This window comes from Typopeltis vanoorti, chromosome 10 (assembly GCF_054136105.1).
Source record: "Typopeltis vanoorti isolate ZY-2024b chromosome 10, IOZ_Tvanoo_1.0, whole genome shotgun sequence".
NCBI lineage: Eukaryota > Metazoa > Arthropoda > Arachnida > Uropygi > Thelyphonidae > Typopeltis > Typopeltis vanoorti.
The window spans coordinates 79,176,189-79,200,066 of NC_143558.1; the positions used below are offsets into that span (position 1 = coordinate 79,176,189).

The 23,878-nt window shown below is 36.8% G+C and overlaps 1 protein-coding gene across 4 annotated transcripts in view; it reads right to left on the reverse strand.

Moving 5' to 3' along the window:
* The window catches only part of Ehbp1 (Eps15 homology domain containing protein-binding protein 1), a 462,410-nt gene that overhangs the window by 397,629 nt on the left and 40,903 nt on the right, over positions 1-23,878 (reverse strand). For all 4 annotated transcript variants that reach the window (XM_090398822.1, XM_090398820.1, XM_090398821.1 and 1 more), the window contains exons 3-4: positions 23,599-23,845; positions 2,446-2,503 (exon numbers count right to left, since the gene is read on the reverse strand). In XM_090398822.1, the coding sequence (XP_090254948.1) occupies positions 2,446-2,503; positions 23,599-23,702 (162 nt within the window). In that variant the 5' untranslated portion in view covers positions 23,703-23,845. The remainder of the gene's footprint in view (positions 1-2,445; positions 2,504-23,598; positions 23,846-23,878) is intronic.

Consider the following 23,878-nt stretch of genomic DNA (forward strand, 5'->3'; position numbering starts at 1 on the left):
AGAGTGAAAAATAAGTGTAGATGGAAAGGTAGCCAGTGTGTTGTAGAGGTATGATAATGATGAGTTGAGACGAAGAGCAGGGATCATGAATGGTATGTTGGCAGAGCTGTGTGAGGAGAAGAGAGTGTAGTTTGTAAATGTGTGGGATGCATTTGAAGGAAGGATGGAAATGTACACAAGTGATGGTTATTTAAATGAATCTGATGTGAGTCAGCAAGACTATTGCTGCAAGGAGGACCAATAAGACCAATGTGAGCAAGAGAGCAGAGATAGTAAGAGGTGAAGCAAATAATCAGCAGAGAACTGGTGAGACAGAAGTGATTTTAAAAGAGAATAGTAGTATTGTGAGAGATAATGATGAGAGAACAAGAATGCAAGATGGACAAGGAAATGAGGAGAATCATGGTGAACAGAGAGACAGTATAAGGAGAGTAGATGTTGGAGTATTAGTGAATGTGTGTATGAGGATGGTCAGTATGAGAATGAGATGACCTGGTGTATACGGAGTGTGGTTGAGGAGTCTGAACAGATAGAGTAAGTGGTGGTAAAGGTAATCAGCAATCGTTAGGTGGGAAATCAGAACCAATAAATGGCAGAGCCATAACTGGTTATAGACCAAAAAGTAATTGCTATGTTTATTTACAATGCCAGAAGCAACAGAAATAAGGGAGATGACATGGTTTTGCTGAATGAGTTTTTTCACACAAAAATTGTTGGAATAAGTGAAACATGGTTGGATAAGAATGATATTTTGATGAAAGCAGAAATGGAAGGATACAATGTTTTTCATGAGGATAAAAAAAGACGGGGAGGGGGGTGCTGTTGGTGATTGTAGGAAAATTATGTGCACATAAAGTGGAGGTGAGAGATGTAAATAGATGCAATGATTTTGATTCAGTATGGTGTGCAGTGGATATTGACAGGAAGAGATTATTTAGTCAGATGCTGCTATAGGAAGGCAATGTGGAGGGTGGCAATGAAGAAATGCATAAGCAACTTCGGTTAGTGAACAAGGGAAGGGGAATCGTTATGGGTAATTTTAACATGAGAGTATAGATTGGAATGAAAAGGTAGCATTTGAGAGAGAACTATCTTAGGCAGCATATAAGGAGGGTACACGAGGATTGAGAGCTGCAGATCTGATCATTTTATCAGAAGATGTGAGTGGAGTTTCACACTTACCTCCAGCTGATGAGAGTGATCATGAAGTGATCACCTGAGGTGTGGCTAGCCATATGAAGACTTCTGTGAGAAAAGGATATATGTAGAATTATGAGGCTGGTGATTATGAAAAGCTTAGGAAACAGCAAAGAGATATAGGCATGGAATGAGGTGTTAAGTGGGAGGGAGATAAATGCTGTGTGGATACTGACCAAGAGATATTTAACAACATTGATGTGTGAATGTATTCTGAAGGTGAAAAGACTGAATAAAGTAGGTGCCAAATGGATGAATGAAAAGATTAAGCATGAAATTTGTGGAGGTAGCACAAGATGAATAATAATAGTAGCAATCAGTTGCATGAAGAGTAGGCCAGGAAGGTGACTCAGTTGATAAGAATAGCAAAACTATAGTATGAGCAGAAATTAGCAAATCAGGCAAGAAAAACTTTAGTTTTTCAAATATGCGGCAAGTAGAAGAAAGAATGATTGTGCAAGATGATGTTAATGGATGAAGATGGTGGAACAGTACCTGCTGCCGAGGACATAGTCTAGGTATTCAGTGAATAAATTATACGGATCTTTCATCCTCATTAGGGTGAAATCATGAGAAGCTAACAAGTGTAGAGGACACAGGAGATGATGACTTAAATTTAAGCAAGGAGGAGGTCTATCGGTAAATAAATAAGCTTGATGTCAATAAAGTGACAGGACACGTGATGATATGTCATCAAATCCTAAAGGAACATTACAGGGCTAGCATGCCTGTTTAATAAATGGGGAAATCACAACCACTTAACAACAGTATGTCTCAAGAGAGTGGAGAGAAGGTAAAATTATTCCACTGCATAAAGGTGGTGATAAGGCTATGCCTACAAATTACAGGAATATCCTGGTTATATTAGCTCCAGATCACTGTCATATAGCAAAGCACAGTCTCTCCCCCCCCCAAAAAAAATTGTAGAAGCATGTAACAGTTTAATAGCATTTTTAGGCATATGTGTGTGAATGACAGTCATATGTGTATGAATGACATAAATGAAGCATAAATTTATGTCAATTATGCAAATGAAAAATCTAGAATAATTTTCATAAACAGTCAATCTGAATATGTTTGGCTTAATGGAACATACCAACCATTTTGGTCATCAAGTCTATTAAATTCCTTTTAGTAGGGAAATCACACAACCTATTCATATTGCTAATTGTATTTTAATAATAAATCTCAGTAGTAATTATCTAAGAGACAACAAAAATATATATAAAATAAATTTATCCATTCTACCTGAGTTGAGTATCTTCTAGTTCTTCTTGTCCATACAACACAAAGTTTCCTGGGCTGCCTATAATACAACATTACTGATAAATGAAAAATGGCTAACTTTGAGAAAAAATAATGCATTTTTTTTCTGAATTGACAGATTATACTGGTATATTACAAAATCTTATTTCTATCAATTTTAGAGAACTTATTCATTTGATCAAAAACTCTCCTAACCAATAAACACCACCAACCTTTTTTTGTACATAATTTTTTGCTTTTCATGTCTTCAGGATTTTAATGTCCACCAAAAAGCAATTTAGCATGCCATTTAAACTAGCAGCAGATAATGAAACACTCTGCTTATCCAGATGAAACTATTGATTCTGTGGAACATGGTGCACTGAATATGTATATATATACACATATACACAGGTGCATTCATCATGATAAATATCACTTACTTATATGTGTGGACAGACTTGTGTGTTCGTCGTACATGTCGTTTATTTTTTTTTAACGGTATATATATTAGAACACAGAAAAATAAGCAAATGATTTATTAAGTAAAAAGAAAAATAAGTAAGTGGAAGTTAAAATTGGCACGGCAACTGAACAGGTTAGCCTTCTTAAAGAAGTGCCGAGACACCAATTTAATACCGAACTGTGTTAAAATCAAAAACAAGTTCCACTCGGCCAAAGCCCAACGCATTTATAAATGAGCGAGCGTAGCGCTATTACGTGAACAGATCAACGTCACTCATCTGGAATTAGCAAAATCAGATTCAACCATCAATGCACTACGTGAATCACTATATAATATTCTGAATACGGAAATATGGGAGATTCTAGATAACATCACCAACACAACGGCTAAAAAAGAATTCAACATAGTCAAAAACCGACACCAAAATAAGTTTGAAAATCTCCAACAACGCAGCACTATACAACGACTGCAATTACAACAAGACCTCATTGTCGTGAATTTATCTTCACTCACCTTAAGCAAAGAAGCCACTAGTGCTTTAAGTCGAGGGCACAATTTTGCCATGACTCCCGAACAAGTTCCAAAAGCCGAAATAATGGCGTCCATCGAACGGGGAATATACAACCTGCCTCCAACAATAGCCAACAACGTATGTTTGGATGTGGCCAACATCCTAATCAAGTCTAAGCCTCCCAAAAATAATATCCCACATAAGGAAATCATTGCTGTAAAAGAGCTACAGAATAATAGCCAGATTATCATAACAAAAGCAGACAAAGGGAATGCAACCGTGCTGATGGACACAACAGAATATGAAAACAAAATGCACACACTATTACAAGATCAGTCAACATACAAAATTATAGATCGCAATCCCACCAACACACAAAAGAATAAGGCACATAAATTATTGAAAAAAGTCACTTCCTGGCCCAAAGACACAGTAAACAAACTCAAGCCCTTCCATGTTAAAACACCTAGGATTTATGGAGCACCAAAAATTCACAAACAAGGTACACCCTTATGCTCAATTGTGGACAGTATAAATAGTCCCACATACAAACTGGCTAGACATACAGGGTGTTCGGGATAAATTTGACAGTTTCGTAAGGAAAAAGAAAATCTTCTTTGTATCTATTAAATTTAATGAATTGACAAAAAAACATTACAGGCAGAGTTAATTACAATACTATCAACAAGATTTACTCAAAATAACCACCATTAGCATCGATCACAGCTTCAATTCTGCTTCGGAACCTCGAACAAGCTGATGCTACAGTCTCCCTGGGAAGGGCCGCAAAAACTGTTTTAATTTTATCCATTAACTGGGCTTTTGTATTACTGGAAGTGCGATTGGTGTCTTTTTCAACTGCGCCCCATACAAAATAATCCATGGGGTTAAGGTCTGGGGAGTTTGGAGGCCAAACATTTGGACTGGTGAAGTCGTAGAAATTTTCAGACAACCATTTTTGACTTTTCCCAGAGGTGTGGCAAGGGGCCGAATCCTGCTGCCATACATACGGCCTACCATTGGCTACCCTTGTTATCCAGGGCTTGACTACAGTTAGCAACTCCACGAACAAAGCCCGAATTCCAATGCCAGGGTTCTTCAACACCTGTTCCTGCAGATTTGCGAGGAATTCTGCTGTACGAACGCAATCAGATCGTCTGCTAGGGATCTTTCTTCTTGCTACATCCTCGTAGTCACCATTGCAAGTCTCTAGTCCATGCCTGATTGTTTTTACTGTATTCAGGGAGCATTGGGCAGCAGTCGTAATATCCTTATTTTGATGGCGGGCACGAATCATCATGATACAAGTTATTCTCTTCCATGATTCAGGTGGGTTCCAGCTATCCATCCTTTCTGACATCTTGTATATGAATGAAGAAGGGTCCAAACTTTTAAATGAAGAGAAGTGTGTGTTAATACATGTAACTTACGGAAAAATATAATTAATTATAAATATGTCAAATTTATCCCGAACACCCTGTATAACTAAGCTACTAGCCACCCTCACAAACAATTCTCCCTCCTTTGTCAAAAATTCAGCCCACCCAAAAAGCATCCTACAACACCATACCCTAAAAAAGCTCAGACTTAATGGTAAGCTTTGATATCACCTCACTATTCACAAATGTACCACTAATAGAAACCCTCAATCTACTGAAGTCACACAAATTCACAATACATGCAGGATATTTCACATGGAAAGGGAAAATATACAAACAAAAAGATGGTACAGCCATGGGCTCCCCCCCCCCCCCAGCCAACTTTTACATAGAATACCTGGAAAAACTAGCAATCAATACAGCCACTCTCAAACCAACACGTTGGCTATGTTGACGACGTGCTTGTTATTATCCACATGGCCAAGAGACATTGAAAACATTCTTAGCGCATTTAAATAGCCAACATCCAAAAATCCACTTTACAATGGAACTGGAAGATAACTGTCTGCCCTTCCTGGATACACTTATCACACATCTTCCAGATGGTTTCTTATCATTTTCAGTTTTTAGAAAACCCACACATACAGGGAGATATTTACAAACAATCACACCATCATGTATTGTGAATTTGTGTGACTTCAGTAGATTGAGGGTTTCTATTATCACCCTTCTCAACAACATGGCATTTCAAAAATGCTAACCCACAGAGCGAGAGCAAACTGTTCTAATGACAATACTCTTGCTGCTGAACCGGCTCACTTACGCCACACCTTCTTGGCCAATGGCTATAATCCCCATAAGATAACAAAATACTAAACGCTCCTAAGAAACCCCTCCCACTATCCACCAAGAGAACTACAACAAAACAGTCACCATCCATACATTAAAGGCACATCCGAAAAGATTTCAAGAATTCTTAATAAACATGAACTACGCACCGCATTCAGACCGTGGAGCAAATTAGCAACCCTCATCCGCTCACCCAAGGACAGCATTCCCCCTTTATCACATCCAGGAGTCTACAAAGTACCCTGCTCATGTAATCAAGTCTACTACGATCAAACAGGAAGAACTGTGAACATCCACATCAATGAACACAAAAGATACATCCGGCATTATCACTATGGCAAGTTGGGCCTAGCAGACCATATTCTGGATACCCCTGCACACAGGATCAACTGGAAGAACACAAAAGTACTGCACAGAAGCTCTTACAAGTCGGAGAGATTGTTCTTAGAGGTAACAGAAGCCCTGAAACACACTCCAAATATCAACAAATATGGCTCTATAAATTTGCCTAAAATCTGGGAGACAGTCATCTTAAGAAAAAACTAGCACTGGTTTTTTTCTCTGTTTAGGACTCTAGTCTTATGTGATAGCTGCATTTTTTTTTTTTTTTTTTTTTTTCAGATAGAGTGTGCAAAAATCAGGACTCTAATCTCTGTGTTGCTGCTACAATTTTGTTTAACTAGTCTCCGTTGATTACACCATGCTGTTATAGTCTCGCGTATTGACAAACTGTGTTTTTGTGCTCTGAAGATGCTGGTTATAACACCAGCAAAATATCAGCAATAAATTAATAAATTAATCATTTACTTATTTTTCTGTCTAATTGTTCTAATATATACCGTTAAAAAAAAATAAACAACATCACTTACTTATATTAATAAAAAGAAATTCATAAGAATATTTATGATGGTATCAGACTCAAACAAAGAACATCTGAAAGCAATAGCATATATCTCACCACAATGACATCTTGCTTATTTCATTTTTGACAAAATGGGATATATTACTCTGCCATAGATGAGCAGAACCTAATGGTATCATGGAAACATTACATTTCCATCTTATTCAAACAGCACAGGTGTATCAAACACTATTACATATAACAGCCACAATAGTCCACAGTACTGCAGATGACCTTGACTAGTGATTGAAAGAGCAGATTTTGAATTTCACATAAGGTGTGAAGACCCTTATAAAGGTTCTTCAGACTCTAAATGAAGGCTAGCTAACTCAGTTTCATATGGCTTCTATCTCCATATGGAGGTGGCAATTTTTCTCCTGGTACTCAGGTCTATCATTCTTCAAACAGGCAAACTGGCCCTATGAACACAAGAATATTAACACAAAAAACGAACTTGGTTTTAGAGGATGAAACAGATGAGTAGCAAGCTGGCTACATTAAAGACATCTATAAATCCCTAACTAGGGAACTTAGTTAGGGATTTATAGAAGGGTGTGTAAGATACTACGATGGTGTTAAATGAAAAATTTACATTATTACTTCCTATTGACAATTTTCCTCCAAATTAATATTGAAGTCGTGACAGATAAGACTACTGATCTTACATTTTAATCTTCAAAGGCACTTCTAACTGCAGTCCCACCTATAGCTCAGTTTTTCCTCCAAGTCATTTCCCTGCCATTTTGGCATAAAATACCTGCTTTGCTAACCTTTCCTTTCCCATTCTGTTTAACTGACCACACTACCCAAGATAAGCTCACATTTCTGAATGCTAACAATATTAAGTTCTTAATATCTTAATTTTTAATATGATTTTGACATTGATACCATCTGTTCACTCCCAAAATTTTTCTCAGAAGTCTCATATAACACATAAAAAAAACAATTTTCTGCGTTGTAATAGATTTCACGGTATGATATGAACAAAGATGGATATGAAAATAACTATTTATTAACTTAAAAGCTAATATTTCGCTGGTATTATATCCAGCATCTTCAGAGCACACAACACAAAGTTTTTTACAAATGCAAGACAACCACAATCTGGTGTAACAGTGGGGCTAGTATAAGTAATTGCAGCGTGCAACACAAGACTAAAGTCCTAATATGGCGCCATCTAGGTTATAAAATAAATAAATAAATAAATAAAAAAAGTTCAAAGTCTTTAAATAGTAGTCCAAATGATAGTCTTAGAAAGTTTGAAAAATAAAATAAAAGTAATAAATATTAATTTGGTCTTAGGATGACTGTCTCCCAAATCTTTGGTAGATTTATATAGCCATACTTGTTAAGGTTTGGAGTATGTTTCAAGGCTTCTGTTGATTCCAGGAACAACCTCTGACTTGTAGAAGCTTCTGTGCATTACTTTTGTTCCTTTCCAATTGATCCTATAAGACCAAATTAATATTTATTACTTTTATTTCATTTATTTTATTTATTTTTTTACCTAGATGGTACCATATTAAGACTTTAGTCTTGTGTTGCACGCTGCAATTACTTATACTAGCCCCACTGTTACACTGGATTATGGTTGTCTTGCATTTGTAACAAACTTTGTGTTGTGTGCTCTGAAGATGCTGGATATAATACCAGCAAAATATTAGCTTTTAAGTTAATAAATAGTTATTTTCTTATCCATCTGTGTTCATATCATATCGTGAAATCTATTACAATATGTCTGACAAACACATAAGCCTATCCAAGCATATAAATTTTCTGTATGTTTTATATATTTTTTTATATTGTGAAATGTTTTTATATCATGCACAATATGAAATTTCTAAAGAAAAGAAGGTCATAGAAACAAAATGACTTATAATTTGCATGATTTTAAAGGCTATGTTTTCATATTTTAGACTTTTCATGGAAAGAAAAAATTAATTTTTCATTTCTTTGGATGAATAAATCATTGTTTAAGCATAAACTATTTGTTGATCTTTATTTATTTTTTTATGTGGCATCTGCCCATGAAAGGTTTATGTAAACTTATAGTGCATTCGTATCAAGGGTGGACTAAGGATTTTTTTTTTTTTTTTTTATTAAGCTAATTTTTTTTTTTTTGTATATTTTTTACCAAGTCCAGAAAACCCTGCTCCAGAGACTAAACATGGAACTTTTATAAGCCACTTCATGCCTCTAATAAGCTGGGTGGTGAACTCACACAAAGCAAAGAAATTCATCTCCCACCTAAAACATTACTACGGTCCAATTACATTGGTGAGAATATAACCCCCTGTTTTTAACATTACATTTATGAGAAACAAATTCCTGCTTTAAAAGTTTTTGTTTTATGAGCATGCATTAGGAACAAATTAACTTGTAAAGTCAGGAACTACCTGTACATATATATACCTAAATAAACTGACACACAGAAAGGGTTCCAAAAACTGAATTGCCTTAGAGCCATGTAAGCTAGAAGTTCAAGAAAAAGGAACCTACTGATGTTCTTGAATAGATGATGCAAATTACATTTTGGGAGTCATAAGGTAATGTTCCAGAAAGCAGTGATAAAAGAAGAGGAGAGATCAGCTAATTGTTCTGAAGAATTGTGTGAGGATGTTGTCCAGCTGCTGGTCATATTTTAATATGATTAAGTGGAAGAATATTGAATACCAGTTCAATTACAAAACTATAAAGATAGGAGATTTAAGCAAACCTTTAAGCAACAGGTCATCATTTAGCCAAATTTCCATTTTCTATATAACTTCAAGAATTTTCAGGGAGAACTTAGGTGCATAATTTCTTAAAAAAAATACTAGAATTTTTTGAAGCCACATGCATTTATTCCAGGAATGACTTGAGGTAAATGTCAGCTGAGAAGAAATATCTATCTTATCTGAGGATATGTGTATTATCAAAACTAAGGAGTGGTGAAATGAGATTTATTTTTGTAAGAAAGAAGACAGGACTATTTTGGTAGCATTAAAGTAGTTTATTCTCACTTTTGCTGTAAAATGGCAAGGAGTCAATGAAAATGAGAATGAAAATTAATTTTCTATCAGTGCAAGTTCACACATGTAAAGGACAGAGAACCTGTGAAAAAACAAATCCTTCTGCCAATCTAGTATTAGCAGCAAAGTCTAAAGAAAGAAGGCAATCACCATAACATGCACTGCGAAAGTACACAGAGAAAACTGCCAACCTTTGTGATAATAAAGAGTGAAAGCAGTGGAATTTGGTGGGTTTGTTGAACAGACCTATATGCCAGATCCAAACAAATCCCACAGAAATGCCAAGAGCATCTCTGTGAATGACATGTCCAAAAACTTTAAATGACACATTTGGAGGATGATGATTTAGCAAAAGAAATCCCTGACAGACTGATGGAGTTTATTAAAGTGGTCATTATTTAACTGATAAGCTTTTATGCAAAGAATAAGCAGACTGTTGATGGTCACATGCATTACATTAGAGGACTAAAGCAAGGTAAATTAATGGATGAGTGTAGAAATGACACAAGATGATGCTAATTCAGGAGGAGAGTTTTAAATGCATTACATTTGGGAACAAATATTATTATCTGGACCACAATACTTTAGTATCGCAGCTCAAAGTGATCTAGTGTGTTTCAAATGGGAGGCATGCCATGCCCCATAATGCATTTAGTATGGTAGGAATATTGTCAACAAGAGCTGACAATATTCTTTTGCTTAAACTCCTACGCTGATAAAAGGCCTAAAACAGAAAGCTTGCCTCTTATACAAACAGTAGATGCTTGTATAAGATGTTTAGAAGTTTCACATTTAGATGTTATTGCAGAAAACTTGTAAGAAGCAAGTTTTCTGCTTTTGGATCTTTCCAAATCAGATATGGTTTCATAAAGAGACAAATTTTTTTTAGTGTATTTATTTTTCCGCAGGAGGGATTTGAGATTGAAATTTGAAAGTTGAGTCCATTTTGACTATAAGGTTTACTGCATTTGCCTAAAGACCACAACCCTTTCTACTAACATCCTGGGATTTATATAATATTCCATGTGCTTGTAGCCTTTCTTACATAGAGCAGACATATAGAAGTTTGTAAATAAGACAGACAGAACTTATCTGAGATCTCCATAACTACTGAGAAGACAACTGAGGCATAGCTTTTTATTTTTCCCCACACAACATTGCAATGAATAGAATAAGAGCTTCATGCCTTACACAGAGGATAACTTCACTGCTCATAACATACCATGGTCATACGTTCAGAAGGCACACACAAGTAACCAAGAATTGATACTATGTGATATTTGGAAATCACTCATTAGATAGTTCTGTACATCAGACTAACTTTTCAGTCAACTATCTGCACACAATGCTGAACAACAGCTAACCTGTGCCAACTCCCACGTTCCATGTGGTTTTGTTTCAATTTATTTTGTAATACTTCCTACATGGTTTATATATTTTAGTAATGTTATAGCTCATGTTAGCCTTTTCTTGTATTTTTTGTTCATCCTAATAACCCACAATAATTAATAAGCATTAGTAGCAAAGCTAGTAGCTTGAAAAAGTTCCATGTTTGGTCTCAAGAGAAGGGTTTCTGGACTATATAAAAACTACAAAGAAATAAAATTAATTTTAAACAAAGTAGAAAAAAATCCTTAGGCCACACATGGTATGAATGTATTATTAGTTTACTAAAGTTTTCATAGGTAGGAGCAATATAAAGAAAAAAAGGGCTCTCGAGGATATTTTTTAGAAATGTCCTTTAGAGCATTTGCAGAACTCTATTTTGACCTGATCTTTCATTTGGGGATGTTTTTGTTGCTTAACCACAAGGACATAAATTTGATAGCTTCATAAGATTAAATTATACTGCACATGTCTGAGATGTGAGAAGAGCAAACTGAAAAAGGTACATAATGTAGAGGATGCTGGAAAAAAAAAAATAAATAAAATAAAATAAAAAAACTAGTCCAGATCTGAGGATACCTCACCTACCAAATAAAGCAAGTGTATTACTACTTTGGAAAAGTAGTAATACACTTGCATTATACTTGTATGTATGTATGTATACATACAAACATATATACATACAAGTATAATGTAGGGGTGCTTAAGGGTCAAAGCTGTATAACTGAGAGGAGACCTCCACAGAGCCTTTAAAGGAATGCGGAGAACTGACAGGGGGCTTCTGACCTAATGCCCAATCGTCACCTTCTCGTGGTGCATCCTGTTGGGTATCTACTTGGATACTAAACGAACGAGGATAGGCTGGCAATCTGGGATTTAGCCGACCAAATTGTATTCTTATTGGTTAAACCAAAATAAAAAATGATGGTACTACATGACAAAATTTCATACCGGCTGGGGCGTCGTCCGGTTAAACAAGGGCCCCCGTTCTTTTTGCCAGGGAACCAGGGCGAACAGCGAAAAGTCAGCTACTGGAACAAATCTGAAAACAAACACCAACTCAACATCACAAGAGTTAAAGATTGGTACTATCAATGTAAGAAGCCTGAATGGCAAAGAAATGGAGCTAGCTGAGGAATTAGATAAGTACCAGATAGACATAATAGAGGTGACTGAAACAAAAAAGGACCAAAACTGGTGAGATCTTTCTGAACAATAAATACAAAATGTTATATTCAGTTAATGACAATCAAGGAAAAGAAGGATTAGCCATAGTATTCAACACAAAATATGAGGCTAATCTTCTTGAATGGCAGTCAGTCTCAAGTAGAGTAATATGGGCCAATATGAGAATCGGGAACTGTACAATGAGACTTATTTGTGCCTATGGTCCAACAGAAGGGTCTACTAAGGTAGAAGTGGAAGAATTTTTTGAGGCTTTAGAAAAAGCAACTGACACAATGAAAATGGAAAAGTTGGTCCTTGTTGGGGATCTAAATAGCAGAGTAAGAAATGATTGTGAGACATACAAAAATATTTCGGGGAAAATTTGGAGAAAAGAGCAAAGCTAATAATAATTGCTAATACCTGTTGGATTTCTGCTCAGGACATGGACTGGTTATTACTAACACCATGTTCCAACATAAAAATGTGAACAAATTCACATGGAGAGAAGGCGTGCAAGGAATAAGAAAAGTCTCATTGACTATGTTATTGTTGATAGTGATGTTTTCTCCCTGGTGCATGACACCAGATTGTACAGAGGATTTGAAATTGGAAGTGATCACTATTTAGTCTTGAGCAGGATAAAATTGAATTTCATATTGAAAAGAATAACATGTAAGAAAGTTTTAAAGCGAATAAAAGTTGGGCATCTCTCAGATGTGAAATGTAGACTAAAATACACAAAGATTATTGAAAAAAAAATGAAAGAGTTTGAGAATAGGAATCAAACCTTGGAAATTCAGTGGAAACTCTGAAGAAAACATTGATTGATTCTGCCAGAGAGGCATGTGGTGAGGTAATCTGCAAGGATAAAAAAATCAGAACTCCTTGGTGGACACAGGAAGTTAAAGAGGCAGTGAAGGAAAAGAAGAAAGCATATCAAAAGTTCCTGTCAAATAAGTCACCTTGTGCTCTTAGAGAATATAGAGACAAATGCAAGAATGCTAAACACTGTGTAAAACTAGCTAAACAAAAGTCATGGGATGACTTTGGCAAGAATATAGAAAATAAATATCAAGAAGGTGGAGAGATATTCTGGAGGTTGTTGAAGAAGCTTAGGAATGGAGGAAAGAGTGCTGTAAAAGGAGTTAGAGATGATAAACATGACATGAAAACAGGAGAAAAAAAGATATCCTTGAAGTATGGAGTAATTACTTTGAAAAACTGCTAAATGAAACAAGCAGTGATGACAGCACAGTGGTAAAAAACACTGACCAGGCATGCAGTCAGGAATACATATCCATACTTGAAGTAGAAAAAGCCATAAAGGCTTGAAATGTGGAAAGGCAGCAGCAGTAGATGATATTCGACCAGAAATGCTGATGTATGGTGGTATAAGAGTCTTACAGAGGCTGCACTGCATAGTTCAGAAGGCCTGGACAGAGGGACGAATTCCCAATAATTGGAGTAGAGCTCTCATAGTACCCATACTTGGGTACTATGACAGCCCTACTCCAATCAACCCTTTACTCAAGTATATTTGCATAGATCTGGCAAGATCTATGCAAGTATACTTGAGAAACGGTTGAGAAGAATTGTGGAAGAAAAGCTTGGTGAAGAACAAGCTGGATTCAGGCCAAATAGAAGCTGTCAGGATCAGATCTTCACTTTACGACAAATAGTCGAGAAAGCACGGGAATATAACAAAGATCTGTATTTAAGTTTTGTAGATTTGAAAAAGGGATATGACAAGGTGCCAAGAGAGAAGCTATTCAATACGCTGCAGTTATATGGTGTCAATGGAGCATTATATCAAGCAACACTTAGTCTTTATTTGAGTTCTAAGTCAGCAGTTAGAATTGAAGAAAGTACAGGAAGATGGTTTAATGTTAAATCTGGTGTGAGACTAGGATGTTCATTATCCCCTCTGTTATTCATTATCTATATGGATCACATTATGAAGGAAAGTAGTATTAAACATGATATCAAAATTGGAGATGTTAATGTCAGCTCTTTGCTTTATGCAGATGATGTTATACTTCTAAATAAATCCGCTACAAGTCTGCAAGATTCTCTGACTAAATTGAATAACTGTTGTAATAGATATGGTATGAAGGTCAGCAATAAAAAGACAAAGACAATGAAAATAGGCAGAATCATTGAAAATGTCAACTGTGTTGTGAATGGAGAACCTGTGGAACAAGTAAAACATTATTATTATTATTATTGTTCCGGGCAACTCCAAGGAGTTGACAGACTCATCGAAGGAGGCGCTAACATCATGTCAAGAACAACTATTTGACATTGACAGAGTATCTATCATACCTTGCCTTGAACTCATTCACGGTCGTAGCACCCACAACAGACTCTGGAAGCTTATTCCACTCATTCACCACTCTCCAAGTAAAAAACCTAGCTTTAACTCCCTTGTCAACCACGCTCTTGCCCAGCTTCCATGCATGGCCCCTAGTCCTCCCACCACCATCCATATTTTCAAAAATATCTTCTGGATCAATCTTATAGAAACCTTTCAGTAATTTGAATGTCTCAATCATATCACCCCTCCTTCGCCTATCGTCCAATCTCTGCAACCCACAAATCTTCAACCTATTCTCATAAGGTTCATTCCACAGACTTCTATCATCTTGGTCACTCGTCTCTGGATCCTCTCCACTTCCTCCCCCATCACGATGAAACCCTGGTGCCCATAACTGGGCACAGTAGTCCAGATGGGGTCTTATCAAGGCTCGATACAGAGGAACAACAACTTGTTTGTCTCCTAATGTTAAAGTATTTTTCAGAAGCCAAGAGATTTGATGAGCTGATTTAGTCACTTTTGCAATGTGTACCCTAAACTTCAATTCCCTATCCACCAACACTCCCAAATCCCTCGCCTCATCAATCTCCTGGAGTACGGTTCCACCAATGCAATATACTGCTGCTATTCTTTTCACCCCAAAGTGCATAACCTTACACTTTGGCACATTAAATTGACATCCATTTTTCCTAGCCCAGTCCTCCAAACTATCCAAATCATCCTGTAAAATTTTGACATCCTGTGCACTCACAATTGTTCTACCCAACTTTGCATCATCAGCAAACAAGTGAACACTTCCTCTCAAATCCTTTCCTATATCATTGATAATTGAAAAACAGTGGTCCAAGAACAGAGCCCTGTGGCACACCACTAGTCACAAGCCGTCTTTTAGACTCCACTCCTGCATAAGGCACTCTCTGGTATCTCTCCTTCAACGACCCTCCTATCCATCTCACCAACCCTATATCTATCCCCATCTGCTCCAGTTTACTGATTAGGGTTCCATGTGGTATCCTGTGAAAGGCCTTGGCAAGGTCCAGTAGTATCACTGTAAACCCATTACCCCTATCCAGTTCAGCTGTCACTGTGTTATAAAACATGAGCAAGTTACTGAGGCATGATCTACCCTTCACAAAACCATGTTGTCCCCCATACAATATCCCATTTTCATCTATCCAATCCTGTATTCTTTTCTTGAGTAATTTCTCTAAGACCTTGACAATGATTCCTGATATGCTAATCGGTCGGTAATTTACAACAGCAGTCTTGGAACCATCTTTATGCAGTGGAACTATTTTCCCCTCTTTCCACACCATAGGGACTAACCCAAACCCGACACTCAAATTAAACAAAATGGTCAAGGGTACTTACAATTCTTTAGCTGCTTCTCATACGACACGAGCTGGTATACCATCCAATCGCACGGATGTATTGACATTGAGGTTATGGAATAGACTACTCACCTCCACTTCATTCACCACAATTCCCGTATAATCTACTGGTTTATTCGTTTCTGCAATGTCACCATCTGAATGATACATACTTGCAAAGTGCTCACTCAGTAACTCAACTATAACAACTGATTCAGTTACCTCCCTACCATCAGCATTCTTTAAAATCATTCTGCCATGTACATTTTTCCTTTTACTTGCTACATATCTAAAAAACTGTTTAGGATTCTCTTTAGCCTGCATGGCCAATGTTCTTTCGTAATCCTTTTTTGCTTTTCTTACCACACTCGTTACCCTTCTGGCCTGCACTTTATACCGTTCATGTGCCTGCCGGTCACCTTTCTCCTTAAATTCCCTCCATAGTTGTTTCTTTTTTTGCAGCTCAAGCTTAATGGTGTTATTCATCCATTTAACCCCTATTTGATTTATTATTCGGACGCTAGGTATACAGTCAGCCATTGCTTCATGCAAACACTTCTTAACTGCCTCCCGTGCACTATCAACTTCTATTCCTTGCAGTTGTACATGCCATGGCACTGAACCAATCAAACTCCTAAGCTTGTCATACTTTCCAGGCCGATAATTCCACATGTACCCTGTCTTAATTGAAAATTCCACACCTTAGGCCACCTCCCAAGTCAAGACCTTATAATCACTTTCACCAATTGGTGGCAATGTGGTCATATTTGTTACAGCCAAATCCTCAGGATGTAATTACTAGGTCGAGCACTCTCTGACCCCTAGTATTTTCCATTACATGCTGTCGCAGAAAGTTATCCCTTAATAACCGCATAAAATCCAATTCCTTCCTCCCGTGTGTCCTCTCCTCACTCCAATCAATGTGACCATAGTTGAAATCTCCCATAATAATTACCCTCCTTCCACTCATTTCTTCTATTTGCTTGTGCATACTGTCACCACCATCTTTTCCATCACCTGGTCTATAGCAGCACCCAATTGTAGATTTAGTTCTGCTAGCCACAATCTCACACCAAATGGCCTCAAATGTGCTCTTTTCTCTATCCTGCAATTCAACTTCTATTCTCCTTGGCTGTAGCTCATCAGCTATCATCAATAACACTCTCCCCCCATTTTATTCTCCCTGTCACTCCTGAACACACTATACCCATCACATTCAATCCCACTAGCTATATCATCTACAGTCAGCCATGATTCACTAATACCAATAACCTGTGGTCTGGAAGTGCCAACCATGGCCAAAAACTCTTCCTTCTTGTTCCTAATACTCCTAGTATTAGTGTACATGAATTTAAGACCCCCATTAGCCCCAACCCTACCTTGATGCCTTATATTAACTATCCCACTCTGATTTGATGTCCTTATTCGCTCGGGCATATTATATTCATTCATACATTCAACTGCCTCCCTAAGGACTGTATATCCTCCCCCCCTTAATAAATCTAGTTTCCCTGAATTTGCACATCCATTACATTCAGCAACACTTTCTCAAGTCTCCTTACACCGTAACCATTCAAATGCAAGCCATCCATCTTATATAGATCCTTTCGCCCATCGAACTCACTCCACACATCCACAAATTCCACACCACTCGTCATACATAACCAATGCATAAAGTCATTCGCAATTATGGCCCTCCTTTTAAACATTTCACTGTCATACCGTGGCAAAATACTAATCATTCTAACTCTCTCACTCTTTTCTTTTGCTACCTCAAACAATTCATTCAGGTCTTCTATCACTAAGATTTTATCTCCTTTCTGCCACAAGAATCATTTCTTTCACCCTTTCCTTTTGCTCTCTAATAGACTCAGTTACATCCTTTATGGTCGCACCAGGTTGGTACGATTTTGTCAAATCCTCTACTAACACACCTCGTACTAACGAGTCTCCATACAGCACTCTATCCTTCATTTTGTTCATGTTCACACTCATACGCCTATTTTTCCTGTCATACTTTTTATTATTGGTTGGTTCATTCGGTCGACTTTTGCTCATACGCTCTAGCTGCTGTTTTGCCCTTTGTATCGCACCATTCAACAACGCGATCTCACTCATTGCATCTATTTCATCTTTTTTATTCTCTGTAAAACCATTAATACTATCATTCACACTCTCACAATTCTCTAGTACAACCTCACCGTTTCTTGTCATATCCCTATTTTCTTCATTCTGAAGTTTGACAAAAATATCACACTCACGATCCAAAATACACTTCAATTCCTCATTCTCCCTACATGTTCTACATACATTCATTCCTTTATCATCATCTAACCACACTCTGACCGCACTCCGCAAAACGTACATTTCGCAGATAGTACACTGAATCATCTCCTTTACATTACCGTTCTTGAAAGAAGATGGCGAACCACCATTACTGGCCGCCATTTTCCTTCGTACTGGAGCCATACTAGTAACGTATTTTATCACATTATAAATTATAAACACCAAAAACACACAAACAGACACACTAAGATACGCAAGGCAAACAAAACTACGCAATATTAAATAAATTTATCAACGATAACTGAAAATAACGCATATCTCATCTGGAGCTTTCACGAACACTACACACTAAGAATCCCTTTCAGCTACTTAGGCACGATTTTTACTGAAGATGGTAAATTAAATATAGAAATAGACAACAGAATCAGCAAAGCTGGTATGATGGGAAGTCAACTGAATAAATTATTCATATGGAATAAGAGAGAAATTAGTCGAAACACTAAATTAGCTGTATACAAGACAGTGTTCAAACCAGTTTTAACTTATGGATCTGAGAGCTGGGTCAGAAGTAAAACACTTGACCAAAGATTAGAGACCGCAGATATGAGAGTCCTGAGAAAGATCAGATGCGTGAACAGATGGCATCAATGGCAATATCATATTAAACACGAGGAAATTAGGAAAGAACTTGACATTGTCAGCATCCAGGAATGCATTAGCAGAGCTAATCTCAGGATTAGCAAAACAAGTGTTCTCTACCAGGTTGGCAGGAAAACGACCTAGAGGAAGACCAAGATATAGGTGGATTGATATGGTACAAAGTGCCTTAGACGATAGAAATATAAGATCTGATAATGTTGGAGTCTTGACAAGTAACAGACTGATTTGGAGGAAAATTGTAGATAGGAAGTTAGTAATGATGTAATTTTTTTCATGTAGTACTATCATATCCTGTACACCCCTTGAGGGTACATGGCAGGAATTTGATGATGATGAAGTATAATGTATGTATGTATACTTGGTGTAGTAATATACCACATATACATACATTTAATGTATGTTAATTTTAATGTTAATAAAAGTAATATCATTTTATTTAATTTGATCTCTTTATTTCTAACAATTATTTTTTTATTTATTTCCAAGTGTACCTATATATTGTATTGCACAAGGGTCACTCCGATTGGTGCAATGACCTCTTTTTTACTATTTCTTTCAGAATCCAAAAAAATCACTGACTCAAGACCAAAATAAACACATTTAATAAAATAAAAACAATATATATACACTTCAAACAATATCACATAACTAACTATAAATTTAATTGGATCCAAGGCCTTTTAAAATAAACTCACACTTAAGACTAGACTAAACTTTGTTTTCACAATGACAAAATGTTCATAGCCAGTTTCTCTGTCTGTTAAGGCACTTTTCCGAAGATATATGACTTTATTCTTCATTTTCACAGGATCCTTTCTCATCACCCATGTAGTACACTTTAATTCTTCAAAACTCAATTCCGTCTTCTTTTCAGTAAAAATAATAGTTAGATCCGGTGTCCTTAATACAGATGAAATTTCCTAATCAGAGTTTTCTCCAGCATTCCTTTAGAACGTAAATAGCAACTTCTTTTATTCACCAATGCTTATTGACAGTCTTAACTCTTCCACTTTAAAAATTCACAGTTCTATGATTCCCTTTTCGGAATCTACTACTAATCTTCAAATTAGTGTTTCCTCGAATTTTTCTTTTAAAACATCTATAGCAATATTTTCTTTTATTTATCAATACATATAAGTAAAAAACCTAGCTCTAACACCCTTGCTAACCACACTCTTGCCCAGCTTCCATGTATGGCCCCTAGTCCTATTCTCAAAAATATTTTCTGAATTAATCTTATAGAAACCCTTCAGTAATTTGAATGTCTCAATCATATCAGCCCTTTTCTGCCTATCAACCAATTTCTGCAACCCACAAATCTTCAACCTGTTCTCATAAGGTTCATTCCATAGACCTATCATCTTGGTCACTCGTCTCTGGATCCTCTCCACCTCCTCCCCATCAAGAAGTAACCCTGGCACCCATATCTGGGCACAGTAGTCCAGATGGGGTCTTATCAAGGCTCGATATAGAGGAACAATAACCTGTTTGTCTCTGCTTGTTACAGTATTTTTCAGCAACCAAGTGATTTGATGAGCCGATTTAGCCACTTTTGCAATGTGCCCCCTTAAATTTCAACTCCCTATCAACCAACACTCCCAAATCCCTGGCCTCGTCAATCTCCTGGAGAGTAAGGTTCCACCAATGTGATATACTGCTGCTAATCTTTTCACCCCAAAATGCATAACCTTACACTCTGCCACATTAAATTGACATCCATTCTCCTTAGCCCAGTCCTCCAAAGTATCCAAATCATCCTGCAAAATTATGACATCCTGAGCACTCAGCACAGGATGTCAAAATTGCTCTACCCAACTTTGCATCATCAGCAAACAAATGAACACGTCCTCTCAGATCCTTTCCTATATCGTTAATGAACAGATTGAACAGTAGTGGCCCAAGAACAGAACCCTGCGGCACACCACTAGTCACAGGCAGTCTTTTGGACTCTACTCCTGAATAAACCATTCTCTGATATCTCTCCGTCAACCACCCTCCTATCCACCTCACCAGCCCTATATCCATCCCCATATGCTGCAGTTTACTGATTAGAATTCCATGTGGTATCCTGTCAAAGGCCTTAGCAAGATCCAGTAGAATCACTGTAAACCCATTACCCTTATCCAGTTCAGCCGTCACTGTGTTATAAACGTGAGCAAGTTGCTGAGGCATGATCTACCCTTCACAAAACCATGCTGTCCCCCATACAGTATCCCATTTTCATCTATCCAATCCTGTATTTTCCTTGACTATTTTCTCCAAGACCTTGACAACGATTCCTGATATGCTGATCGGTCAGTAATTTACAACAGCAGTCCTGGAAATTCCTTTATGCACTGGAAATATTTTCCCCTCTTTCCACCCCCCGGAACTAACCCAGACCGAGACTCAAATTAAACAAAATGGTCAAGGGCACTGACAATTCTTTAGCCGCTTCACGTACGACACGAGCTGGTATACCATCTAATATCACAGATGTATTGACATTGAGGTTTTGTAATAGACTATTCGCCTCCACTTCATTCCAAACAATTCCCATATAAGCTATTGGTTCATTCATTCCTGCAATGTCACCACCTGGATGATATACTCTTGCAAAATGCTCGCTCAGTAATTCCACTATATCAACTGATTCGGTTACCTTCCTACCATCAGCATTCTTTAAAATCATTTTGCCATATACATTTTTTCTTTTACTTGCAACATATTGAAAAAACTGTTTTTGATTCTCTTTAGCCTGCATGACTAATGTTCTTTCATAATCCGCTTTTGCTTTTCAAAAGCGGATTATGAAACTCTTCTGGCCTGCGCTTTATACCGTTCATGTGTCTGCCGGTCACCTTTCTCCTTACATTTCCTCCACAGTTGTTTCTTTTTTTTGCAGCTCAAGCTTAATGGTGTTATTCACCCATTTAACCCCTTCTTGATTTATTATTCGGACTCTAGGTATACTGTCAGACATTGCCTCCTCCAAATACTTCTCAACTGCCCCCCCCCCACACACACACATTATCAACATCCAGTAATTACCAGCCCCATAATTCCACACATACCCTGCCTTAATTGTAAATTCTACACCTTTAGCCACTTCCTAAGCCAAGACCCTATGATCACTCTCACCAATTGGTGGTAACGTGGTCATATTCGTTACAGCCAAATTCTCAGATGCAATTACTAGGTCAAGCACTCTCTGACCACTAGTATTTTCCATTACATGCTGTCACAGATAGTTATCCCTTAATAACCGCATAAAATCCAATTCCTTTCTCCCATGTGTCCTCGCCTCCTTCCAATCAATGTTACCATAATTGAAATCTCCCATAATAATTACCCTCCTTCCACTCACTTCTTCTATTTGCTTATGCATACTCTCTCCACCATCTATTCTATCACCTGGTCTATAGCAGCACCCAACTGTATATTTTGTTCTGTTAGTCTCAATCTCACACCAAATAGCTTCAAATGTGTTCTTTTCTCTATCCTGCAGTTCCACTTCTATTCTCCTTGGCTGCAGCTCATCAGCTATCATCAATAACACTCTCCCCCCATTTTATTCTCCCTGTCACTCCTGAACACACCATACCCCTTACATTCAATCCCACTAGCTATATCATCTTCTGTCAGCCATGTTTCACTAATGCCAATAACCTGTGGCCTGGAAGTGCCAACCAAGGCCAAAAATTCTTCCTTCTTGTTCCTAATACTTCTGGCATTAGTATACACGAATTGCAGAAGCCCATTTGTCCCATCCCTATTTTGATGCCTTATACTAACTATCCCATTCTGATTTGTTGTCCTTCGTACTCGCTCAGATATATTACACACATTCATACACTCTGTCTCCCTAAAGTCTGCATATCTACTTCTCCCCCCACCAGTTAGTAACTCTAGTTTCCCTGATTCTGCACATCCACTTCCACTTCATTCAACAATACCTTTTCAAGTCTCCATACACCAAATCCATTCAAATGTAAATCATCCAGCTTATATAAATCCTTTCACCCATCGAACTCACTCCACACATCCACAAATGCACAGAAAGACACAAACAACTAATAAACACACTTTCAATTATAACCAAAACAGAGGAAATGGGATACATTTTAATATATATATCCAAATACTATATTTTATTTAAATTCAACTAGCTAAAACTGACTTATATATTTTTTTTGAATACTTTGAAATCATACTGCTTTGTATGATTCCAAAACATTTTTGCCAAACTTTGCATGTATGCAAAGAATATAATGAAATAAATACTGAAACAGTTCAACATTTTTATATGAATTCAAAATATCAACTTTCAATAACAAATCTATCCAGCCAGAAGTTAGGAATAATTTGCACAGATCTAAACACATATACATTTTGTGAAGGGGATCTAAATTGTAATGAATATAATTTCATTAACATGTTTGGAAATGAATAAAATATATATATATATATTTTTAATATTATAATATAATGTTCCACAGTGTAATTGGAAGAACCTGGGACATTTTGCCCTTTGCATTGAAATTTCAGATTCTTGTCAAAATGAGAGGAATCTTTATATGATTTTTTTTCAATTCAAGGCAAGTTAGATGCCGCTGTATGTTGATGGTAGTAGTAGTTGGAGGATTAAATAGGGTAGATGGTGAGTTGTGTATACCAGAGTAGAGTGCCTTCCCATGATGAGTCTTTGTACTCCTTGGAAGTTTCGAGTAATAATAATAATAATAATAACATTCATAGATTTACAGTATATACACACAAAATTTGCTGTTCAAATGTATTCATAGAATATTGATGGATTTGAAAAAAAAATTTACATGACTGCAAAAGAATAGAAAAATAAATGAATTCTTCCTTACCATTTTGGGGTACCTTCTACCATCAATTCATGGTATGAAGCTATAAATTGAAATTTAGCAGCCTTTTTATTCACATGTTGTAGCCTCTTCCACACAGAACTCATTACTATTAATCATTTACTGTAAATAAGTACTTCTGATAAAATTCTTCATGCTTATATGTGCCTATTGGCATATGCCATCTAATGAACATTTATTTAGATTCATAATAAACATGCTAGTATTAAGTGAATGGTACAAATGATACCTAGAAGAGGAAAAAAGTTTTTAAAATTTAATT